Here is a 25,471-nt window from a genome sequence, read left to right as displayed (position 1 = left end):
AACACATATAGACAGACAACCCACGCAGGCACAGGAAGAACATGCAAACTCCACACAGAAAGATCCTGTGCCCGAGCCAGGGCTGGAACCCATAACCTTCTTGCTTAGAGGCGACAGTGCTAACCACCATGCCGCCCCTGTTGCAATTGTACACGTTTCATTGTTGTTAATAGGTACTGTTATTATAGACCATATTTCTTTATAATAGCTGCTATTATTGTCAGTTGTTGCTGTGTATCTAGCCCCCTATCCCTCTGTCTCTCTCCTTGCACTTGTCTACCTCTTTCTCTTTCCCAGACTCTGCCTATCTGTCATTCTCTCTCTCCTGTTTCTCTTTGTCTCTTTCCATCTCTATCTTTATCTGTATCTCATACCAATTACCTATTAATAGTCCTATATGAATAAACAGCTAAATATTAAATAACTGAAATTACTTCAGGACATTCAGTCTAGGAACCTGAACTATCCTATGGCAAAACAGTGCAGCAGTGTTTCAACCTTAAGTGTCAGGTATTATGCCATACTCGATGTCCCACCCTGTACTCGGGTGCCCTTGAATGTCTTTGGTTAACAGACACCTCATACCACTTCCTTGCCATAAGGAGGGCCTGGCGGGCCTACTTCCACACTCACCATCATCACTGAGCAGACAACAGGGCTGAGGGACAAGCCATTTCCTTCTCCTGGTCCCTGCAGAGAGGAAGCTGATACCCCAGAACACACTCAAAAGGGGACATGTTAGTTGCAAAACAGATCAATGAGTTGTGTGTGTGTATTTAGCCCATTTCAACTGCCTGAACCAAGAGTTGGGGTTATTGGATGCGGAAATGTGGGGCGCTGTCTCCAGACCCTCTCGGTCTGACCGCCAGCCTGAGGGTGGTATCCCAAAGTCAGGCTGGCGGAGGCTCCCAGTAACTTCCAGAATTTTCTCCAGAAAAGGGTGAAAAACTGAGACCCCCTTTCAGAAACCACATCAATGGGGATTCCGTGGAGTCTGAAGACATGCTGTATTAGCAGTTCTGCTGTCCTTTTGACAGAGGGAAGACCTGGAAGTGGCATGTAATGGGCCATCTTACTAAATCTGTCCACCACGTGAATACCATTGAGTTGCCATCTGATGTGGGGAGTCCAGTCACCAAGTTGACAGAGATGTGTGACCAGGGGCAGTGTGGTATAAACAGGGGGTGGAGCAGGCTGGCAGGAGTGTGGAAGGTGGTCTTATGCTGGTCACAAATGGAACAAGCCCGAATTAATTCCTGAACTCGGTTGACCTTCTGATGCAGCCTTCACACTCTCCTCCACTTCCAAGACCAGGGGAGCCTGCAGGTGAATTGCTGGTAGGATGGGCTCAGGCTCCAGTGCAGGGTCCTCCTCCCCCTCTGGGTATATACAAGAGACTGCATCTGGCTTAGCATTCTTGGACCTTGGCCAAGAGCTCTCAGTTCCCCGCATCATAGTTCCTGTCAGCTGGTGTTCGGCACTAGGAGAAAAAGGCACATGGGTGGAGCTTTTGGTCCATGGCAGCCCTCTGGGACAGGATGGCTTCTACCCTGGTGCTGTAGCATTCCCCTCCACCACAAACTGGTGGTCCCAGTCCAGTACCTGAAGAAGATTGGCAGAGGTGAACCTTTTCTTCATGGTCTGGAAGGCCTCAGAAGCCTCTGAAGTCCACCGGAATGGAACCTTCACTGAGGTCAGGGCTGTAAGTGGGGCTGCCACAGAGCTGTATCCACTGATGAATTGTCTATAATAATTGGCAAACCCCAGAAAATGCTGCAGCTGTTGGCGGCAGGCTGGAGTGAGCCAATTGAGCACCACTTCCACCTTACCTGGGTCCATCGCCAACCCCCCTGGGCCCACGATGGACCCCAGAAAGGTGACAGAGGAGGTATAGAACTCACATTTCTTGGACTTTACAAACAGGTTATTCTCCAGCAACCTCTAGGGGACTATGCTAACATGTTCATGTTCTTTCTGAGAGCTAGAAAAAATCAGAATATCATCCAGATACAAAAAAACAAAATGATTCACAAAATCTCGGTATCATTAAGGTTTTGAAACACTGCAGGAATGTTAGTTAGACCAAACGGCATGACAAGATATTCGTACTGTCTGGAGGGGGTATTAAAGGCAGTCTTCCACTCATCATCCTTCTCAAGTCCAACTTGATGAAAACCTTCGCCCCCTACAGTAACTCCTAGGCAGAGGAAATGAGTGGGAGAGGGTACCTGTTTTTAACAGTGATATCGTTCAGTCCTCTATAACTGATGCAGGGCCGCAGAGTTTTGTCCTTCTTCTCGACAAAGAAAACCCCCGCACCTGCTGGGAAGGAAGATGGGCAGATAATACCTGCACCCAATGACTCACTGATGTAAGTGTCCATTGCCTCTCATTCCCCTGTGGACAGAGCATATATCTATCTGCTTGTATTGTGGCAGGACCACAATACAGGCAGAGGTTCTCCTTTATTCACCTGGACTACCCTTGAATAATAATGATAATAATAATACTCTATTAATACCACACAGGGGAAATTTAGGCAGTTACAGCAGCATTCACAGAGGGAAGAAGTTGTTTAAGATGGATGTCATCTTGGCTAACATCCCTCTGTCTGCCACCTCCTGGATAGGGTTCAGTGAACAGCCCAGGACAGAGCCGGCTCTCCTCACCAGTTTGTCCAGTCTCTTCCTGTCCCTGTCCGTGACTCCACTACCCCAGCACACAATGACGAAGCACACTGCAGAGGCGACCACAGCGTCATAAAAAGTTCAGAGTAGGGCCCTGCAAATCCCAAAAGGACCCCAGTCTCCTCAGCAGGTGGAGGCGACTCTCTTGTAGAGGGCGTTGGTATTATCAGTTCAGTCCAGTTTATTGTTCATGTGAACACCCAGGTACTAGAATGAGTCCACTTACTCAATGTCTGAGCCCTGGATGTTCACAGCTGTATATGGGGGAGATTTTCCTATGGAAATCAATCACAAACTCCTTGGTCTTGTTGGTGTTCAGCAGCAGGTGGTTCTGCTCACACCAGTCCACGAAGTCCGTGATGACCCCTCTGTACTCCTGCTCGTCCCCCTCTGATACGCAGCCAACAATGGCTGAGTCATCTGAGAAATTCTGCAGGTGACAGAGGTCATTATAGTTGAAGTCGAGGGTGAACAGGAATGGAGAGAGCACATCCCCTGGGGGGCCCCCGTGCCGCAGGTTACTATATCTGACACACAGCTGTTGTCCTCACGTACTGTGATCTGTCAGATAGGTAGTCAATTGCCCAAGCAGCCAGATGTTGGACCATGCCGGCCTCCTCCATCTTTCCCCGCAGCAGTGATGGCTGAATGGTGTTGAAAGCACTGGAGAAGTCAAAAATCATGACCCTCACAGTGCTTCCAGGTGACTCCAGGTGAGATAGGGCCCGATGCAGCAGATAGATGATGGCATCATCCATCCCGATGTAGCAGGTCCAGCGCAGAGCTCATCACAGAGTGGAGGTGGCTGACGTCGATCCTCTCCATGAACTTCATCAGGTGACAGGTCTGTAGTGGCTTGGTTCACTAGGATGGGCTATCTTAGGAACCGGCACTACACAGGAGGTCTTCCACAGGACTGGCACTGTGTCCACGCTGAGGCTTAGGTTTAACATGTACTGGACCACCTCACTGAGTTGGTCTGCACACTCCCTGAGCAACCTAGAGCTGATAACATTGGGTCCTGTTGCTTTCCTCACCTTTGTCCTCCTGAGCTCCCTCCTCACTTGGTCCTTGTTGATGGAGAGCTAGGAGGGGGGTTGACTGGGGAGATGAGTCCAGGGATGGTGTTTGGTGACATTCAGAGAAGGTACGGGGAGGGTTGGAGCTCTGTGCAGGGAGCTGGGGTGTAAAAGGCTGCAGCTGGGAGAAGATAAGGTGTCAACTGGTCAGCCAGGTCTGACCCTGCTGCTGAACTGGGAGGACTGGATGGGCCATGGCTCTGTTGTGAATTCTGTGTCTGTCCCGGAGTTGCTTGTCAAGTCCCTCCCACCAGTCCTATCACTTCATCCATGTCCTCTGGGAGGTCCTTGTGAATTAATCAGAATTGGAGTTCCTCTGACAGCCCCTCCAAGACGACATCTATCAAGGTGGTAGGATTCCATCGGCTCTGGGCTGCCAGCATCCAGAACTCCAAGGCATATTCACTGAAAGTTCTCCCTGTCTCAGCTTTACCAGATCATGGGCTGCCTCCCTTCAAGGTAGTCGATGCTGGAAGTTGTCATAGAGTGCCACAGTGAAGGCTGGGAAGGAGCAGGTAATCTCTGAGCCCCAGCTCCACTTGGAGGTGGCCCAGGCTTTCCACTCTTCCAGACAGGTGAGAGATGATAAAAGGTATCCTGACTCTATCTGTGGGGTAGAGTTGAAGTTGGAGCTCAAATTGGAGGTCGCACTGTATGAGGAAGGGAGGGCAATCCCTCGAGTTCCCTGAGAAACGCTCAGGACAAGAAATTGCTGGTGAAGCAGTTAAGGCAGAGGAGTGGAAGGTGCTGTCTGGCGTGGATTGGAGACTGTAGCAGCTGCAGAAGTCAGTCGCTCCATCAGACAGGCCAACCTCCTGGTGGTGAGCCATGTCTCCCACCATGCAATGCAGGGATCGCAGCCGATCCTCGTGGGTGTTCATCTTCTTGCCTTGTTCTCGGAGCACTGAACAGATGGGTTCTAGTGATGCTGGGTCCATTCTTGGCCAGATCTTACTGACAAGAAACGTAGAGCAGCACCCAAACCCATCAGCTGGAGCGCTATTAGTTTTTATTTTTTTAAAAATTCGGGGGAGGGGGGCAGGTGTGCTCATTAGGGGAATGGGAAACAGGTGGAGGAGGGCTGGGAGCTGTGACAAATGCTGCTTGTAATTTGATCGGAACACTCGACAAAATTTTGGAGTGGATTCTATTATGCAATGATTATGCTATAAGTCCTTTTTCCTGTCTCTTCAGGCTGAAGAGGGGGAGCCTGGTATCCAGGGAGTGCCTGGGAGACTGGGGCTACAGGTCAGATGCTTTAATTGTTGCCTGCTTGTTGCCTGCTCACATTTGTAACCCTGTACATCAGTATGCAAGCTGGCCAAGTTTTGAAAACATTAATTGCAGTGATGACATGAACGTCTGTCTGTCTGTCCTTCCTTTTTGGGCCATCTGTCTGCCTATCTTTAGCTCCAGCAACTATATCAGACAACTCTTATCAGTTATCAAGATTGTCAAGCACAGCATACTAAAAGAGGAAGTATGGCAACACTGGATGCATCCAAACTAAATTTACAATCATCAGTCATGAAAATGTCAACCTCTACCACACGGCAGCACAAGAATAACCTATATTATCTTTAAAATAACTGACAAGCTAGAAATAGTTGTACGATAATAGAATGAGTAAGTACATAAATCCTATTCAGGTTTGAAATTTATTAGTTTTATTAAGCCGTTTAATGAATAGACCTTTAGCTTTGGCTCTGGATCTCTGGGCTGACGAATTTAGGGCTGTCGTGTGCATTACCACTGGTGATATAAAGAGACCTTGTGTTCTTGTTTTGCCTGTTTCTGCAGTGAGTTGTTTGCCTGCAGGTTTTCTTCTTTTGTGTTGATTGCAGAAATGACTTTTAAAGCAAAAAATGAAATTTGTGTCCTCTGTGATACTTCCAATTACGCAATCATCACACCTCTACCTCAAACCCTGAACAAATGCAGCTTTAACTTGAGAGTGACCTGAACAAAGGCGGAAAGTCTCTTTGAGTCGGAATGAGATCATTCTTTTTTTGTTAAAACCAACTATATTGAAGCTCAAATCCACTTATGTATGGCAGATATTGGTTTTAGCACAAACTGGCAGTGACATTTTGTATTCATATCAAGGGTAGCAGAGGCCATCCAGGACCGCAAGGGCAGAGAGGACCTAAAGGATTGAGGGTAAACCATTGGCTGGTATTAATGAATATTAGATTTACGTGTGATTCTTATACTGTAAATCCATTTTGTTTTTATTAGCATTGTCTTTGTTCCTGTGTATTTTCAGGGCCGGACAGGACTCTTGGGACTGTTTGGCCAGCCAGGCATAATGGTAACAGGAAAACAATCCACAGCCCTCATGTGATGGTTCCTCAGTTACACACTGATTCATGCTTTTGTTTATGTGTTGCAGGGTTTTAAGGGCAGAGTTGGGATTGAGGGACCAGATGGAAAGTCTGGTACACAGGTTCCCATTTAATACCTTTTATCTCATATGCTGATGTACTCACTGTTCACCCGATGTCAATAGGTTAGTTTACACCAAGATTAAGAATGAGATAAAGAAGTTGCAGGAAAAGTTGCAGCAGTCTTGCAGATTAGTGCTTTCTAAGCACTTGCATGTTTCAACTCCTTGTTTTGTAAATCGAAACATCCCTTAGCTCTCTTCAAGCCAACTCAACATCGACTGGTACTGTGTTACATGTTTAACTGTTGCAGGGTGCTCCAGGCTTTGCTGGCTCTCCTGGGCCAAAAGGAAACAAAGTAAGTCTTTCAGTTACTTCTAAACCATTCTTCCATTTTCTATACCGCTTATCTGTTAAGGATTGCATGGGGGCTGGAGCCTATCCCAGCTGATATTGGGTGAGAGGCGGGGTACACCCTGGACAGGTCACCAGTCCATTGCAGGGCCATCAGATGCAATTTGTGCAGGGCCAGGATTATACAAATTAACTTCTACAGGGGGCCACATGAAACATCTGAACTTTGTTGGAGGGCTGAACCAACAATAACTTGAACTTAATTTTGCTCAATATTAATTTTATCACATTGTAAAAAAGCAGTAATGTATTTTTTGATTAGCTGCTCCTAGAAATCAGAAGTATAAGAACATTCTGTAAATATATGAATTGTGGTGTAGGTCAAAAGAGGAAAATAATCCTATGAAATTAAACTGTTTAACAAAAAATTACATCACTGTTTCATTTTATTGTTAAAATGTTAATCTTCACAAAAACTGAAAAGATGTTTTGCAGTACGTTAAAGATGAACAAAGATCAACTTCATACAAACACAGCAATAAGTGCTTTTGATGCTTTCAGTTCAGTTTACTTGTTCAGTGAGAAAAACCCAGTCTGTGGAGTCATGGCAATTCATATTTTTCACAGCTCTGAACATACGAACCCAATAGCACAACCTCAGAGACAGTAGCTGAGTCCAATACACTTTAATCAGTCCAAAAATCAAGCAGGGGTCACAAACCAAGCAGATCAAGTGGATGACTTCCAAGGGATAAGGCAATTCTCAAGACCGGGAAACAGAAAGGATATCCGGTAACAGGCGAGCAGACAGAACAATATAGACATGGTGGAGAGCAAGAAAAACACACCAGATAATCTGGTAAGGAGCATGATTATGTGGACCAGTGTATAAGGAGTGACTGATGAGTCAATGGGATCCAGGTGTGGAGATGGGCAGGGAAACTCAGGTGAGGGAAATGAGGTGATTGCAGGGTAGATGAGTGTGGCAGGATATGCAATGAAAGGAGAGTAATTGATCAGGCAGGTGAACATAAGCAAAATAGTCACTAATACTGTGGACCTGTGACAAGATCCTTAAACACAATGGCTTGTGGACCACAAACTAAAAGAAAAGTTTTACTTTTGACTTCTGTAAAGAAATATTTGGCAATCCATATCTTGTTGAAAACACAACGTGAGCCGACATTTTTAGGGGGCCAGGGGGTGCTGGCGAGCATCACCTGTTGCTGTGCAGGCAGACAGGCGCAGATACATGCATCCAAGTGTAAATAATAAAAATGCCAGGCTTTTCAAAATAAAAGCAGCACATTTGTATTGCATGCACAGCATAAATACTTGTTAATTTGTGTTTATGACTGACATACCACAGGAATGGCCAAAGGGCTGGATGTAGCCCCTGGGCCGTAAAATGCCAAGGTCTGAATTAGGAGCACAGTATCTTGCTCAAGGATGCTTCGACATGGTCACTAGGAGAAGTGAGGGTCATACCAGCAACCCTTTGGTTGCTAGACGGCCACTCTACCTCTTAGTATTTCTAAACCAGCACACAAAACAAACAAAAACAAAAGATTTGTATAATCAATAATTTTTCAATTGGATATTAAGATCTTTGATGTTAACAGGAATAAATAACCTGAAATGAAGTAAAACCAGCAGACTTCTTGAAGAATATGGCTATATAGCTGTGTTTCTGGACATGTGGGTCTAGAAGAACTTTTTTTGAGGTTGGGAAGAAGATACACACGACACAAAACTCCATTAAGTCAAGTATGAACAGTTTATTGCAATAACTGATGATTGACAGTTGGTGGTGAAAAGGTGGCGGACTATCGCTCCTGAAGAGCTGCAGTCAACTTTGACTCAGATGACAAACACAGATGAGAGAGCAACTAGGTTAAAGTTTCCAAAACCGTACAATATATATGTATAACACTCAAATAATAAGGTGATGTGGCTGAGATCACTACATGTACAGGATAAGATGACAATTTTGAGATGAGAGGCTTGATTGGTTGGCTGAAGATGATGAACTAGTGTGCTCCTGAGGGGACATGAACACAAAATGACAGAGGAGGAGATAATAGGGGAAGCGGAAAGGAAAACACACACACTCAAAGAGGGAAACTGTACTCAGCCAGCCGCCACCTGTTCATCAAAAGCCATCATCTAACCAAGATTTCACTACGACAACTCTTGTCTGCTGGTGAACTCAGTTCGGTGCCCTTTTCATGGTCTACTTACAATAGTGGAAAGTAAAAGAGAGCACAGTGTATATTTAATCTGTCTAAAGTTGTAACCTTCTCTTTTTCATACGACCCTGAGAAAAAAAAGAGAGGTCTGATATATGAATGGAAGTGTAGCTATCAATCACTCTATGTCTGTGTTCACATGAAGGGATTTCCTGGTGCAGCCGGTTCTCTGGGGCAGGCGGGTTCTCCAGGAGCTCTGGTGGGCCAACACTTCACCTTATAATAATTATAATTTCATATTAAGATTGAACCAGATTCTAATAGGAACCATGTGACCCTTGCAGGGTTCTTCAGGAAAGCCAGGTAAAGATGGGAGGCCTGGAGCATCTGGGGAAAGGGTGAGCAGATATGTTTCAGGAATATTTGGTTCTCTTCTGCAATAACTGTTTCATCACATACATACAGTTGAGCCTGAGTTTTTTTTTTAATTTATTAGGGCCTGAGCCTGAAGGTACTTCAGGCGAAGACCCTATTATGTTTGCTCGTTTTATTTATAATTGATCTAGCTGATGACAATGATTTAGTTTAGTGATTTTTCCCAATAAACATGTGATAGCTGGATTTCAATGTCTCTTTATAGGGCTTTACAGGAAAACCGGGGTTGATGGGCTCTCAGGGGCCAGTAGGCATGTATGTAAGTACTTTCATGAACTGTTTACCTACCTCAGAGGCTAGACTTAAGTTTAAAAGAAATTTTGTAAAAATTTCTTAAACTTATACTGTTCTGGAAAAAGCTGGAGAAATAGGTTTGGTTTTTGCCTTGCCTTGGAAAGCAACATCAAACTCAGCAAGAGATGGGAATGATGCATTCAGCAACAATAGTCTAAAATGCTCCATGATTTTGATTCTTCATAATGTTGTGATATTGTTGACCATCATTTGAATCCCTTTCCTTTAAAATGTTTAGCCGAAAACTCCTGTTCATGCATTTATTTTCTGTTTCCCCAAGCTTGATTTGTCCCCCAACTCTGGAGATTAAAAGCCTGATATTTTTTTAACATCTCCCAAAATGTAGATTTCCTCAACAACAATAAATGTCACATGGCTGACCTGCTCTGTTCCACTGGCACCACCAGCAGCCACCATCTCAGACCAAATTGCCATCACCTTCCAAATCAACACTCCCACCTCCCATGAAAAGCAGCACTGCAACTTTTTGGAAATGGATCAGCCTATCATCTCTCTCCACATGGCTTTCTTGAAATCATCTCAGAGTCATCCTTCACACAGTATGCTTTCCCCACCAAACTGGTTCATATTTACAAGCCTGCACTTATTGTCTGGAAACAACTTGCACCCATCCAATACAGTTTTGTCACCCTCAAATGCTCTGCCCTCTGATGATGAGCTTCACTACGTAATGTCAAAAGGTGAAGAAGTTAAACAACTTGCCAAGAAAACTATTTTACCTACAAAAATCAAAACAAGAAGACAATCCACAACTAGCAATCCTTGAACCCACCATCTCGTGTTAGGTTAACCAGATTACTGAAGCAGCCTTTTTTCCATCTCATTGCCTACCTCCAACCCAATTTGTAACAAACTGTCACTCAAACTGGTATTTATGCCTTCATAACATCCAGTCTTGATTTAAAATGTTTCTAACATTTGTGGAAGTGACTTGAAATGGTATATGAATCTGAACATCTCCACAGGGTTATCAAGGAACAGTGGGTCTAACTGGGAGAGCAGGTCACATTGGGCCCAGGGTAAGATGCTGCTCAAATGTCAGGCTATACTATCAATTTAGAGAGTTTTATGTTTACGTAAATGCCATACAATTTTTAAAAATGTTATCATGCACAGAATCATATTCACAATACCTGCTACCCTTCCCACAAATCATAGATATTGGAGCTTTGCATTGCTATGAAGATGCCTGGTGACCTGGTACCATGATGTTTCACATACTGGGTAGAAATGGCTGTAAATTTTCAGATAAAAAGCCTTGCTACTAAAAACTCACACCAGATTCTTTAAGACTGAAGGAAGCTCTGATTTGATTTGAGTGTAACCACCTGTGTAAATTTATTAATGCCACTAAACTGTAAATTGGCAGCACTACCGCTGTTCAGTAATTAAGTCAAGTCAAGTCAATTTTATTTGTATAGCACCTAATCACAAGAAAAGTTATCTCATGACACTTTACAAGTAGAGCAGGTCTAGTACCACACTCCTTTAAGGAATTTACACCCAGCAATTGTCCACAAGCAAAGACATCCTGCAACAGTGATGACGAAAACCTTCCTTTTAACAGGCAGGGACGTCGAGATCCAGGCTCAGTGGCTCAATAGCTTCTGATTTGACCAGTTGGGGGGCAGAGACAGACAGATAATGGAGGAAGACAGATATACAGAAGGGAAGAGAGGGAAGGAGAGACTGATGGACAGATGGGGACGTGAGAAGGTGGTGTTACGGGTGGCAGCTTGAGCATCTTCAGGTCTGAAGCCTCCTCCAGCAGCACCCAGGATCTGGGATGCGGGGAGCCCTAAGGCTCCGGAGAAGAAGACGAGCTAGTAACACATATGAGTATGATTTATATATGACACATATAGGAGAAAAGAGTGGAGGAAAGAGAAGCCCAGTGCACCATGGGGGATCCCCTGGCAGTCTAAGCCTGTAGCAACGTATCTAAGAGCCAGCCTAAGCAGCCCAACTATAAGCCTGATCAAAAAGGAAGGTCTTAAGTCTGCTCTTAAAGGTAGAGAGGGTGTCTGCATCCCGGACCGAAACAGGGAGACGGGTCCACAGTAACCCTGCATCCTGGGAGCGAAGGGTTCTACTTGGATAATAGGGGACTATGAGCTCTGTCAAATATGAAGGGGCCTGATTGTTGAGGGCTTTATGTTAATTACCATAAATTTACATTTATTTGAATACAATAATATTTCTGCCTTTTCATTGCTTCCAACCAGTTCATTCTATCTAAAAAAAAGTTTTTTTTTCTTTTTTTTTGGATTACAAAAATCGTTCCGTTAGAGCTGTCGGTCCTTTCTAAGAGTGTTTTGCCATGGTGACATTTTTTAGGGCGTGTGGAACAAACATCAGTTATCGTGTGCAAGTTGTTGTTATTCTGATATGTGACTGCTCTTCCGCAGGGAGATGCTGGCGTTACAGGTCCACCAGGTGTCCCAGGAAAGACTGGACGTCCTGTGAGTCTAATTGATTGAACTTGCTTTGACTCTAGGTTATGTGCTCACACACAAATATATGGACACACTCTTCCCACAAACAGTGTTGACAGTTTACATGGTGTTAAGAATGCAAATTAAGCTGTTCCATCTAGCAGGTGATTTCTGCAGTGACAGATTCCACAATCCCTTGTTTCCTTCCCCACACACCTGAAATGCTCCACGATGAAATCACGTTACCACAATCAGACAGATAAACACCTGCCAAACAACTCAAAACCATCTTTATCATAGCTCTGCCTCAGTAGGTGTCTCTATGATCCATATTCTGCCTTGAGTTTGCATGCATCCACAAATGCACACAGCTCCACAAACACGATAGCTTATGAAATCCTAGTTTTCCTTTGTCTCCTCAGGGTGCTAAGGGCCTGCCAGGAGTAAGAGGACCTCTGGGCCCACAGGTGAAAACTAAACTGTTCGTGACCCTACAAGTTCCACTTATCAGATGTCACATCATAATTTGAGACAATACTTGAACATTGTCATCTTTGATCTTTTTCTCTTAGGGCCACCATGGAGTATTGGGGGCCAAAGGCCTTCGGGGACCACCAGTGAGTAGGTTCCCACAACGAGAGCCCATGATCAGCAATGTGTTTGCATGTACATGCAGTCATGTGTTGATAGAGCCCTTTCTGTAGCTTACAATAAGATTTGACTCCTGCGAGGTGAAGTTTAAAAGGATATCTGAGGTTTTACTGGGTCTTACTATCACTCATTCATAAATTTTGTTACCAAAGCCATCACTGGCATGTTGGCAGAGGTGGGTAGTAAGAAGTTACAAGTAACGCACGTGAGTAAAAGTGTTTCTGTTTTTCAAGAATTAGAACTTTTAATTTTTCTTTATTAAAACTGTGCTTCTACTCTCTACTGAAGTGCTCTTTTGTAATTTGCAATAGCTGATGAATATCAATATGAAAAGTAACCTGTTCTTTAACTAATTTATTAACCAGGTACTTTTTTGCTTTTACTTGAACAGATAAATCAAATGGTAACTTTTACTTTAACTTGAGTAATTTTTTATTGGAGAAATGTACTTTTACTCGAGTATAGATATTCAGTATTCTACCGACCACTGCATGTTGGCCACAAAGTTTTGCTTCTAAAAGGAGATCAGATGGGATCAGGCATAAAGAAACCCTCAGGTCAGTCAATCGTGTGCGGAAGAGAAAAAAAGCTAAAGTGAAAACAGTAAAATAAGCACCAATAAAACATCAACAGATGTTGACAAGATTTTTCACATTTCACTCCTTTTATTCTTCAAAGTGGTCTGGATAATAACTGTGTGATAACTGGAATTTGTATGTAAATAGGAAATTATGATAAAATGTTAATGAAATTAAAAAACAATTTCACCATGATTAAAATATTACATAAACCAAGTATTCCTGGGCTCAGTTGTTGGCAGTCTTTTGTGACATTTGGTTCCTTGAGGACACTGTCCTCAAGGAACAGTAATTGACACTGTCAATTACTCAGCTTTTCATTTGTTTTAGGATGATGACAAATTTTGTGTAGTACAAGAATTCACGAAACCAAAGGGTACCAAAGGGTTGCATTGGTTTCTGAGGACAATCTTAAATAAGAAGTCGTAAATATTTCTGGGAGGATGTCGTCTTTGCTGTTTGCGGATGACGTAGTCCTCTTAGCGCTATCGGGCCACGACCTCCAGCTCTTGCTGGGACAGTTTGCAGCCGAATGTGAAGCGGCTGGGATGAGAATCAGCACCTCCAAGTCTGAGGCCATGGTCCTCAGCCGGAAAAGGGTGGTTTGCCCACTCCGGGTCGGGGGGGAGGTCTTACCTCAGGTGGAGGAGTTTAAGTATCTCGGGGTCTTGTTCACGAGTGAGGGTAAGATGGAGCGGGAGATTGACAGGCGGATTGGGGCGGCATCCGCAGTCTTGCGGTTGCTAAACCAGTCTGTTGTGGTGAAGAGGGAGCTTGGCCAAAAGGCGAGGCTCTCGATTTACCGGTCAATCTACGTTCCAGTCCTCACCTATGGTCATGAGCTTTGGGTAATGACCGAAAGAACAAGATCGCGAATACAAGCGGCCGAAATGAGTTTCCTCCGCAGGGTGGCTGGGCTCTCCCTTAGAGATAGGGTGAGAAGCTCAGTCATTCGGGAGGGACTCAGAGTAGAACCGCTGCTCCTCCATGTTGAGAGGAGCCAGTTGAGGTGGTTCAGGCATCTGGTGAGGATGCCTCCTGGGCGCCTCCCTCTGGAGGTTTTCCAGGCATGTCCAACTGGGAGGAGGCCTCGAGGCCGACCCAGGACACGGTGGAGGGATTATATCTCTCGGCTGGCCTGGGAACGCCTCGGGATCCTCCCAGAAGAGCTGGTTGAAGTGGCTGGGGAGAGGGCAGTCTGGGCTTCCTTGCTGAGACTGCTGCCCCCGCGACCCGGACCCACCGGATGAAGCGGAGGACGACGAAGACGAAGACGAAGAAATATTTCTGGTCTCAGCTGTGCATGTGTCAGTAACTACTGAAATCAGACACTCATGTTTGAGAATTTGCAGATCCATATGCAAGTGACAAAGCAGAGGCACTTTTACCTTTAGAGAAAGAAAGTCCAGCTGCACGGTGGTGCAGTGGTTAGCACTGTCGCCTCACAGCAAGAAGGTTCCAGGTTCGTGTCGCAGCTCGGGCGCGGGATCTTTCTGTGTGGCGTTTGCATGTTCTCCCTGTGCCTGTGTGGGTTCTCTCCGGGTACCCCGGCTTCTTCCCACCATCCAAAGACATGCAATTTGGGGACTAGGCTAATTGGACACTCTAAATTGACCGTAGGTATGAATGTGAGTGTGAATGGTTGTTCATCTCTGTATGTTGGCCCTGCGATGGACTGGCGACCTGTCCAGGGTGAACCCTGCCTCTCGCCCATTGACGTTAGGATAGGCTCCAGCCCCCTGCGACCCTTAATAAGAATAAATGGAAGACAATGGATGGATGGATGGAGAAAGAAGGTCCATAGTGTGTGTCCTAGTGTAGTGTCGAGTTCTGATTGTCCCCTGTCTTTTCTGTATGGAGTTTACATGTTTACATATTTTCATCTTTCATCAATATTCTAGGGCCCTCGAGGTAAGCCAGGACACCAAGGTGGACTGGGGAGCCCAGGTTCTCATGGAAGCCCTGGGCGTCCAGGACCACCAGGGTCAGTCGGACCAAGAGGGTTCAGAGTAAGTGACTTTCTCTGATCTAAAACTGTATCGGTGCCCTTCATAACATATGTATACTGAAAATATACTGAAAATTCTCTTATACAGTGTACATTTTGGGTCCCATGATAACTTTATTTATGAAGTGTCTTTCAAAGACCCAAGGCTGCTTATTCACTGTTTTGTCTCATCAGGCAACACCAGGGATTGCTGGAATTAGGGGTCCAGCTGGTGAGAAAGGAGAGAAGGTAACTGATTTTAGAAATAAAGTAAAATATATTTTTTGTTCTTATCACAATGGTTTTTGTTCATGTGTTCATGTTTTAATCAATTATATCATACTATGAAAACAGTGATGTGAATTTGAGATTGACTGCTGCTCTGTGTGAAGTAGTGGCACCTTACTTTCCTTGAACTCTCATTCCTTGCAAATCATAAACACCACTTGTTCTGTATTGTAGTGAATACTGCAGTTTAAGTTGGGTGAGACCCTGATACCTTGGTTCCATCACCTGTTTACCTCCACTGAGAGTCCAGATGCCACCACAACATGGCACAGTCCATCAGTTATATCTCCATCATGTATCTTCTTACTGCATCTCTGGTTTATGCTCAGACTGCATCATTTAAGCTGTCATTCAGTGTGTTTTATATCATTTCAGGGAGCTTTTGGTCCTGCTGGTGATGTTGGTCCCCCAGGTTTGGATGGAGAACAGGTCTGTCAGCTAACATATCACGAAGTAGTGTCCAGTAACCCTTTATCATCATGAATAGCCTCAACATGTCACAAACACAGTTCGACAGATAGTATTGCATTAATACTGATGCATATGATTGTATCATGGAGGGTCCTCTTGGTCCAGCTGGGGAAGAAGGCACTCCTGGAATGAGAGGTGACCAGGTTTGTGAATTTATTGTAAACACACACACGCACATGCTAGTAATGCAATACTGATAGAGCCCCGGGCCTTGTTTGAAAAGATCTTAATATCAGTTAACATCTGATGTGTTTCTCCAGTATGAGATTGCACTGAGCAACAGATGAAGTATGACGCAGCAGTTAATGTTCAGTAAGATCTCATCCTGATGAAACAGGGAGCTCCAGGTCCTCATGGAAAACTAGGACCCAAGAGACCAAAGGGTGAGCCTGGACATCAGGGTTCCAGGGGGCTGAAGGGTGAGCCTGGGCCAAGGGGCAAAGAGGTCAGACCTATTGTTACTGTTGTCACTTCGTTCTCTTTCTTCTAGAGCTTTCTGCTGACTCGCTTCTTTTTATTGTTTCTTCATACAGGGAGATGTTGGAGAACCTGGCCTTCAAGGGGATAAAGGTGCCAAAGGAGTAAAGGTCATTTTAATTTCAACACCATTTTGTTAGCTACTGTGGCTTTTAAACATCTGCATACTGTGGCTAACTAGCTGCATGCTTATCTCCCCATTGCCGGGAGGAGCTGCATGATGCCTGATTTGTTGGACTAGCCTGTTCTCTAGTACAAAGTCTGTGTAGTGTCACACTGGGCACATGACACAAGAGCAGGTTATTGTCCCACATATGGCAAGTGAGCGGGCTGATTAATGACCAAAGGATTAGAAATAACTAATGATGGAGAAGAAGCACAAACTGAAGGGCTGACAAGATTCAGTAAGATCTCTTACAGATATTGTTAACAATTTCAAGGAACGGTGAGAAACTATGTTGTTTTTCTGACCAAAATACAAAATAGCAAAATGACTGCAGCAACAGTAACATCATACCTGCCTCAGCCAGATACCATCCCTCACTAATCCAATGTTTGCAGGAAGTGAGAATATATCACACAACCTTTCATTGATTGTTATATTACTCATTGCTACATTCTAAATGATCCTTCGCAGGGAGATGTGGGGCATATTGGTTCACTGGGATCCAAGGGGCCTCCAGGGGTCCCAGGCACAAAAGGACCAAGAGGATCAATAGGAGAAAAGGGTTATGCAGGTTTATTGGTAAATATCTTTTTATCAATCAGTGTGCCTGTTGAAATCATCATCTGCCCATGTGACACATATCCCTATATCAGGGACAAGGTGGCCTTGTCGGAAAAATTGGACCATCTGGCTTTTTTGGACGACGGGTGAGTTCATTTCCACCCCTGTAAAAGTGTAAATGGAATTTTGTTGAAGTATTGCATTTTTTATAGTATAGCCTAGTTCAAATGGTTAAAATTGCTGAAATTTGTGCATCGACTTTTAGGGTTCTCCAGGTATTTTGGGGACTCCAGGGCCTGAAGGGTCCCTCGGACCAAAGGTAGAGAATCTCATGGCACACTCTCCTCAAAGAAATCATATTTGATCAAAAGCATGACATTTTCTGTGCCCAGGGTGTAGTAAATAATTACAACTGTTGTTGTAATTAAAAAGTGGTTCTCTTCCGTGGAGCCCAGCATGTGACGTGTCTACAGTAGCCCAGAATGGAAAAACTGAAATCAAAACTTTGTCTCATTTCCTTTCATGGATGTGAAAATCAGATTTATTTGCAAAGCCACAACCAAAAACCAAAGTCATCGAAGTGCTTGACTGGGGATGACCAAATAAGAACAAAATAAGAATGCAGATATAGAAAATTTAAGAAGAAACAATGAGATCAGTAAAAACTACAATACAGATAATATGCAAACAAATAAAAGTCTGTTTGAGGTCAAGCATGTATTTCCAGTAAATTGACCGCTAGATAAAGAGTTGGGTCATGGACGTGGAAGAACACATCTCTCCCACTTTAGCTTCTCTCCACTGGCTTCCTGTAGGATCTAGAATCGACTTCAAAATCCCTCTGCTGACTTTTAAGGCTCTTAATGATAAAGCTCCATCCTATTTGAAAGAACTCATTATTCCTCACTGTCCAACCAGAGCACTCCACTCCCAGAATGCAGGTCTTTTAGTGATTCCCTGTATCTCTAAAAACAGACTGGGAGATAGATCCTTCAGTTACCGGGCTCCTTTACTGTGGTACCAGCTCTCTCCATGGGTCAGAGAGGCAGACACTCTGACTACTTTTAAGTCCAGGCTTAAGACCGTCCTCTCCTCTCCTCTCTCCTCCTCTCCTCCCCGCACATTTTGGAACTGTTATTACCATTACTTGTTGCACTTTGTAGTTTGGCCTTGGTGTCTCGCAGTTTCTCTGTGTTTCCACAGATCCACCGGAGCTCCATCTGTCTGCACCAACCGCCGCCTGCATTGCCCCCCTACCCCCCCCCCCTTTTTTTCCCTGCTGTTACATCGGCCTGCGCTCCCCTCCCATTAACCAGTCTACCATCCAGTCCCCCATCAAGCTGGCTTGCTCTCCCTGCCTCCCCTACCAGAAGCTTCCTTCTTCAGCTGTTATTAACATTTCCGTGTTTCCCACATTCTGCATTGTAAACTGTTTTCTTGTCTGTAACAACATCTACTGCATGTCTGTCCGTCCTGGGTGAGGGATCCCTCCATTGTTGCTCACCCTGAGGTTTCTCAGATTTTTCCCTGTTAAAAGGGTTTTCTATGGAGTTTTTCCTCAGTTGATATGAGGGTCTAAGGGCAGAGGATGTTGTTATGATGCCATGTGAAGCCCTTGGAGACAAACTGTTGGTGAAAACGGGCTATACAAATAAAATTGCCTTGCCTTGCCTTGCCATGTATCGAAGGTATCAACAGGAGGAGGATCACATAATCGGAGGTTGCACCACTGCACTATTGCACTGAAAATTTTCTGTCTCCTTTAGATTTTATCTGCTGAGTGTGATGGAAAGCAGTGACTGTTGACCAAATGTAAGAGATGGGGGCTTAGATGCCATATGGTAACAGCCCATACAGTGGTTTTGGATATAATGCAGTAATGCTACAACAGGTTCCCACAGATTGCCCATTTATCTGAAATAGTGATAAATAGTCACAACACTTTCTGCACAGTATAACCCAGTAGAATTCCACAGCACAAACAGACTGATTATTCAAAAAGCCAAGACATTTCTACAACTGAATACACCTGAAAAGTATAATCCAACAGGTTGCTGTTATAAGATAGTTGTGGTGTTCAGTTAGAACAGTTAACATGCTTACCTGACCCAGCGATTCACAAGTCATTACAGTGGCTCTCCTTTTGAGGAACAAAATGGTGTTTTATGGTGAGGCAAACCAGAACAAGCTTGTTCAAGTCTTGAAAAATGGTCTCTTGATATAATTGACCTTTTGCTTTTTAATACTTTCAACAGGGAGGCAGAGGTCCTTCTGGTTTGACTGGGATTCGAGGAATTCCAGGTCTCAAGGTACAATATTGCAGCTAATAATGAACAAGGAAATATGATGGTTTCTATTAAGACTGTTGTTAACAGGATGACCCCACTGTCCTGTGTAATGGCAGGGGGTTGCTGGAGGCCCAGGTGCAAGAGGTGACCAAGGAAAGCCAGGACAGGTGGTAAGGAGCTCCAGCCAATTATAAAACACCAGTGTAATGTTGTCTATGTGATGGATGTACTGGTTAGGGTAGACTGCATTTAAAAACTAAATCATCTAGTTCTGCACATAAGTTTGTTGTTATGATGTGTTGAACTCTTGTAAAGGGATGCTTATTTACATCATCATTCATTTGGAGTCATTTTCCGTGAGGCATATTTCTTATCACTTTATAACACGAAAAGTTTATTATAGCAATATAATATTTCTAATGTAATCCCATGAAAAGTTTAATTTAAGAACACGAAAAATTTGCTTTTCACATAATTTTAGGTATAAAATCATTTAAAAGCACTTTCTTCCAAACTATGTGGTTGGGTATAACCAGCAGGAGACCACTGATGTGTGATTTGATTTTGGTGGCACTACACTGCATTAAAGCGAAGATACTGAATAAGATTGTGGTACTTCTTTTTGACCTGACGACCTGGAACTTGCAATGCTAGAAAAAGCTGATCCATAAATTTGGCACATAATATGTTGTCGCTATTGACAAGCTCTGCTGTCAGTGAGGTACTCACGTCATCACAAGCAGAAAAAGATTGGTGTTGTTTTTTTTGGATCGCAAACACTAACAGTGTTGTTCTTCTTAGTAAAGCTGGTCCTGCAGTTCTACAACTCCAGATTAGTAAGGGTGCCTAAGAACCCACAGAACACGATTTTCTAGCATCCCAGGATCATTATGATGAGCCATGCCCCTTTCACACACTCACCGATTCATCCTCTTCGTAAATTATACATTCATGTATCAAGCATGAAGCAGAAACAAGTGGTCCCCTTATATAGTGTCATTATCTGTAATTGTGAATAAAAATCATGTTTAATTCATGATTTTAGGGGGGTTATTTTTTTATTTTTCCTGTTTGATTTTACTTTGAAGTCTAATAATTGTGTATCAAGAAAACAGTAAAGCTTTAACTGTCTTTTCCCTCTTTGTTCTCATTGTCGATCATAACATGAGATGCCTACTGATATTTGTGCACTTCAGGGGCCTGTGGGGACTAGAGGAAGACCAGGTGATCTTGGTCTGAAAGGACTTTCTGGATTTGTGGGACAAAGAGGAGAGCCTGGAAGGAGAGGCGTACCAGGAGAGCCAGTGAGAATCCCAATTGGGATTTATGACATGCTAAAGCTAGTGCCCCAAAAAACACAAGGGTAAAACATGACAAGGTTTTACTTAGGGTTAATAACAGGCTGTCTATTTGCAGGGTCCAGATGGTCTACCTGGAGATAAAGGAGCAGCAGGATCACCAGGATCAGAGGTAAGACATCTTTTATAGTGGAGTCCTTCGAAAAGAATCTGGACAGAGACAAGTACAGATGTGACAAACATTTAGAAGATGGAAACACTGAAAATGACCACAGGTTCAGAGGGTGCCACCTCTCCAGGGCTCTGTGAGCACTTCCTTCTCTAATGCCTCATCACTTTGTACAAGGCAACATCACGTTAGCTAAAGGATTTCTTCATGGCTTGGCTGTGAAATAGAAAGTAAAAATCACTTTCATTAAAATGTAAAGAGCAAGAGAATAAGAAAGGGTTAACTGTAGCTTGTTACCTTCCTGCATCTAACTACTCGTCTTGTTCTTGCTGTCATTGATGGAAGCTTCCAAAGCCCTACTGATCAGTTTACCCACCAGAGAACATTATACGACCAAAGCAAAACCCTAACCCAGGGGTGGGCAATCATGTGCTTTGGAGGTCCATGTGTATGCAGATTTTCCTTCCAACCAAACACTTTAACAGGTGATTCAACTGATTAACACACCTTCAGCCACAGAAGAGTGTTAATCAGTGAAATCACCTGTTAAAGTGTTTGGTTGGAAGGAAAACCTGCATACTCACGGCCCTCCAAAGCACATGATTGCCCACCCCTGCCCTAATCCTATCTATCCAAAGTCCACCATGGGCCTCCAAATAACAAACATTTAAAAAAGAAAGAAGAAATAAGACTCCTAAACAAAGCAAAACATTGGCAGAGTGCCCTTCAGTTCAGGCTCAGAGTTTTTTAGTGTTAACTTGGGCTGCACATGGCCAAATCTCTAGAATTGAGGGTTTAGTGGTGGAAAGCTGATGGAAAAATGGCAGCCATATCCTGATGCTAAGATTGTGTCAGATAACTTTAGACCAAAAATGTTTTGGCCGGTGTTAGGACCACTCAGCTAACAACCATCATAGCTGAAATAATGACTATTAAAAGGGAACAAGTAGTCATGCAGGGGGCTAGCATGGAAATGTCTGTCTGACTCACCTCGACCAATCCATGAGCATGAGACATGAGACACACATTAAAACACCACACGTCCCTCTATTTCGTAAGTGTTCTTATTAACAGACTATTATTTATTTGTCATACCACTGCAGTCTTCCTCGGAAAAGCTATATGATTTTGCTGTGACGTGTCAGCTGATTCATACCTGAAGATGTAGGATGTCAACAGTCTCTAGTTTAACAAGTTGAGCCTCTTTGGACTCATCTCTCATTTCTCTGAATTTGTAAAATCTTTTGTTGCTGTTTGTGTCTTGGACTTTTCTATATGACACTGATAGATTAATTGCTTTAAAGAATGAGGAGCTTTCCATTGACAACATAATTTTAGTTTCAGTGGTCTTCAGTGATTTGGCTCTATTACACTCTATTTGACATTGCTGTTGGTCTATATTGTCCAGGGTATGGAGGGTGAGATTGGCCCTGATGGTCCTGTTGGCCCCGTGGGACATCAGGTCAGTGGTGCCTTGATAAACACACATGTACAGACATAATATGTTGCTCATGCATTCCTGACCTGTTTCCATCAAACTGCGTGGCACTCAGGGATCACAAGGTAGACGTGGACCAGAAGGAGGAAAGGGACACAAGGGTCAAAAGGTCAGTTCACATGATAATCTGTACAGGATGGACTGGAGACTGGTGGACACATATGATTCAATAATGAATAATTGACTGAACCTCAAGTCTTCTCAATAACATTTTTATCCTCTGTGGCACAAACATCAGTGAGCTTCATTACTGCACTGAGTGACATTTTCCTTCAACTCTGTCCCATTCCACAAATATTCACTGAAGCAACGCACATAGATTCATCTGCCTCTGCAGTACTTCTCATCTGAAATACCCTGAGACAGCTGTTTTAGGAGACTAATGAGCCTTTTTATGAGCTGTTTAGAACATTGTGGTCCTTCTATTCCTTCAAATTGAATAAAACTTGGGCTATCAATTGATTTTTAAAAAGAAATTATGTAAACAAACTAAAAAAAATAAATGTTTTACAGTTAATTTACTATATTATAGATTACTTACATGAATCATTTTTCATGGAGGGCAGCACAGTGGTGCAGTGGTTTTCACTGTGGCCTCACAGCAAGAAAGTTCTGGGTTTGAGTCCTGGCTCGGGCACGGGATCTTTCTGTGTGGAGTCTGCATGTTCTCCCTGTGCCTGCATGGGTTCTCTCCGGGTACTCCGGCTTCCTCCCATAGTCCAAAGACATGCAAAACAGAACTAGGCTGATTGGATACTCTAAATTGACCATAGGCATGTGTGTGAGTGTGAATGGTTGTCTGTCTATATATGTTGGCCCTGCATAGACTGGCGACCCATCCGGGGTGAACCCCTTCTCTCTGGGATAGGCTGCTGGGATAGGCTCCAGCCCCCCCCCCCCCCCCCCCCCCGTGACCCTTAACAGGATAAGTGGTAGAAAATGGATGGATAGATTTTTCATGGAAGCCCACAGAGGATTTATTTAACATTAAGGTGCAAATCCATGATGTAATTTTAATTTTGAAAAACTTTCGGATTCGTTTATTTGCTGACTTTGAAACTGTGTGCTGTTCCACCACACTACTAGTTTTTAACTCTGTTAAGCTAAATAGCTGCCTGCTATAAAGTAAGGGAGACTGAAGCTTTGTTATGCAGAGATGAGAGAAGGATATGTATCTGCTTGTCTGGTTCTAGAAATGAGTGACAGTAAGTGTATCTTCCAAAAAGTTGTCGTGTTCCTTGAATGTTTGAACTGTAGTTGCATGGACATGTTTTGCAGTAATGAGGCTGTAGATCAAATTAAGTATGTGGCTTTTACATGGAACATCATCAATATGTCAGGATAGAATAATAATAGTAATGATGATACTGATGATGATGATGATAATATCAATATTAATACATTTTACCTCTAGGTGCTTTTCAAAACACTCAAGGTATTCTTACAAGAGCAAGTTGAAAAACAAGCATCAACGCATCAGACATCATAGCTATGTGATAAAAAGAGGAACTAATACAATATATTATTATAAAAACAAAGGAGGGTGAATTTCACTATCACCAGCATAGTATAAGAGGGAGTATGTTGGAAAAGGTAGGTTTTCAGTCTGCATTGCATGGTGGTGAGATCTACTACTAAGGATACCTTGTGGGTCAATGTTCCAGAGCTTGGGAGTGAGCAGCAGGCAACTCTTGATCCCATGGTAGACGATCTGGCGGAAGATGTAATTAGCCTTGAAAATGAAAAGCAGAATCTAGTAGTTTAATATAATTTTTAACACAAAGCCAGTGGAGTTGCCAAAGAACCAGGTGATATGATCTTTGGAGGCTGCAGATTTCTGTACCAGCTGAAGTTTATGAAAATGCTTGTTGGGGAGACCAAAGAGTAATCAATACATGATGTAATGAGGGAATAAATGACATTGGCAGTGTTGTGAGAGTGGTGGATGTAGTTGGCTAAGAATTCAAAGATGAAAGTATTCATTATACATTGTTAACATGTGCTTTGAGGGACAGTACGTTTTTAGAATGCCAGAACAGAGCCCTGGGGAACACCACTGGTGACAGTTTAAAGAGATATGCTTTAAACCAGGTAAGACAGGTGCTGGAGATACCAAGTGATTTGATGTGGTTGTTATGTGAGATGGTGTCAAAAGATGGTGATAAGGTGATGAGAATTGTTAAAAGTCCAGAGTCAGCCATCATGAGGAAGTCTTCTGTGGTTTTTACCAGGGCTGTTTCTGTACTTCGGAACTCAGTATTTGAGCCTGTGTTACATCAGACCTCACTGGATTGTTTTCAGGGAGCTGGTGGCAGAAGGGGGCATCCAGGGAAGGCTGGACACTCTGGGGACAGGGTAGGATGACAAAATTCTGATATTAGCATGAAGTAGAAGATATGCTGAGACATAATTTTCTTCCTTTTTAAAGGGGACACCAGGAGAATTTGGAAATCAAGGCCTGCGAGGAAGACAGGGTGAAAAGGTCAGTCGTGACTGTTTGACCTTTATCAATCACACTTGTCTTTGCTCCTCTTCAGTTCATACAGTAGGAAATACAGCAGTATTACTCTGAGTCAGTGTTAATTTTTCTCTGGCCTGCAGGGAAAGACAGGAGCTGCAGGTTCATCTGGTGCTGCAGGGAGACCTGGAAGATATGTATGTTGTGTCAGGCCTCATCAAACCTACTCTGAATGGATAAGCATGTTAGACAGTTCTTTGACCACCCCTCTGGACACCTTGTGTGTTTTATCCCCTCCAGTCATTACTGGATCAGAAAGGCTCCTTTGATTACATTTCTCTTCTCACTATCCTTTCTTAAAGGGGCATGCTGGTCCACCCGGAGAAAAAGGAGTGATGGGCCACCTTGAGTTGAAGGTAGATTCTCACTTATCAGCTATTGTACACATTCAAGGATAATTCCTCTGTGTGTCCCTGTCCCCCAGAGGATCAGCAAGATTGGTGCCTCATGTTTTCACAGAGTGCAGATGTTTATGTCTGAGATAGGAAGCTACATTTTTTGCATTACAACGCCCAGGCTCTAATTCTTACTCACTTTTACTCCGCTGACTTCAGTGACCTTTCTCCTGCAAAATTCCAAATTGTCTCTGTTTGGATCCTTTCCATAATGCTGTTGTCAGTCAACGTCTGTTCTTTCTGTGTGT

At 43.6% G+C, this 25,471-nt stretch overlaps 1 protein-coding gene and 1 long non-coding RNA gene across 2 annotated transcripts in view; both read left to right on the top strand.

Moving 5' to 3' along the window:
• Positions 1-4,868: 4,868 nt before the first annotated feature.
• On the top strand, positions 4,869-9,092 carry LOC147260453 (uncharacterized). Its single transcript, XR_015116294.1, has 7 exons — positions 4,869-5,014; positions 5,873-5,926; positions 6,033-6,077; positions 6,159-6,212; positions 6,464-6,508; positions 8,899-8,952; positions 9,038-9,092. It is a non-coding gene; the product is annotated as an uncharacterized LOC147260453 (long non-coding RNA).
• Positions 9,093-9,357: 265 nt separating this feature from the next.
• Positions 9,358-25,471, top strand: part of LOC147260452 (uncharacterized) — a 28,813-nt gene continuing 12,699 nt past the window's right edge. The window contains exons 1-24 of the mRNA XM_086205531.1: positions 9,358-9,387; positions 10,409-10,462; positions 11,852-11,905; positions 12,301-12,345; positions 12,451-12,495; positions 15,009-15,116; positions 15,290-15,343; positions 15,758-15,811; positions 15,943-15,996; positions 16,191-16,298; positions 16,387-16,440; positions 16,968-17,075; positions 17,150-17,203; positions 17,323-17,376; positions 19,313-19,366; positions 19,462-19,515; positions 20,542-20,649; positions 20,762-20,815; positions 22,221-22,274; positions 22,366-22,419; positions 24,612-24,665; positions 24,739-24,792; positions 24,912-24,965; positions 25,131-25,184. Coding sequence (XP_086061657.1) covers positions 9,358-9,387; positions 10,409-10,462; positions 11,852-11,905; positions 12,301-12,345; positions 12,451-12,495; positions 15,009-15,116; positions 15,290-15,343; positions 15,758-15,811; positions 15,943-15,996; positions 16,191-16,298; positions 16,387-16,440; positions 16,968-17,075; positions 17,150-17,203; positions 17,323-17,376; positions 19,313-19,366; positions 19,462-19,515; positions 20,542-20,649; positions 20,762-20,815; positions 22,221-22,274; positions 22,366-22,419; positions 24,612-24,665; positions 24,739-24,792; positions 24,912-24,965; positions 25,131-25,184 — 1,470 coding nt within the window. The remainder of the gene's footprint in view (positions 9,388-10,408; positions 10,463-11,851; positions 11,906-12,300; positions 12,346-12,450; positions 12,496-15,008; positions 15,117-15,289; positions 15,344-15,757; positions 15,812-15,942; positions 15,997-16,190; positions 16,299-16,386; positions 16,441-16,967; positions 17,076-17,149; positions 17,204-17,322; positions 17,377-19,312; positions 19,367-19,461; positions 19,516-20,541; positions 20,650-20,761; positions 20,816-22,220; positions 22,275-22,365; positions 22,420-24,611; positions 24,666-24,738; positions 24,793-24,911; positions 24,966-25,130; positions 25,185-25,471) is intronic.

The sequence above is a fragment of the Aulostomus chinensis genome, chromosome 6 (genome assembly GCF_037954235.1).
Source record: "Aulostomus chinensis isolate RoL2024-O1b breed Wild chromosome 6, RoL_Achi_v1.0, whole genome shotgun sequence".
NCBI lineage: Eukaryota > Metazoa > Chordata > Actinopteri > Syngnathiformes > Aulostomidae > Aulostomus > Aulostomus chinensis.
Note: the sequence above shows the minus strand (reverse complement) of the source record. Positions and strands in the feature narration are given on the sequence as shown.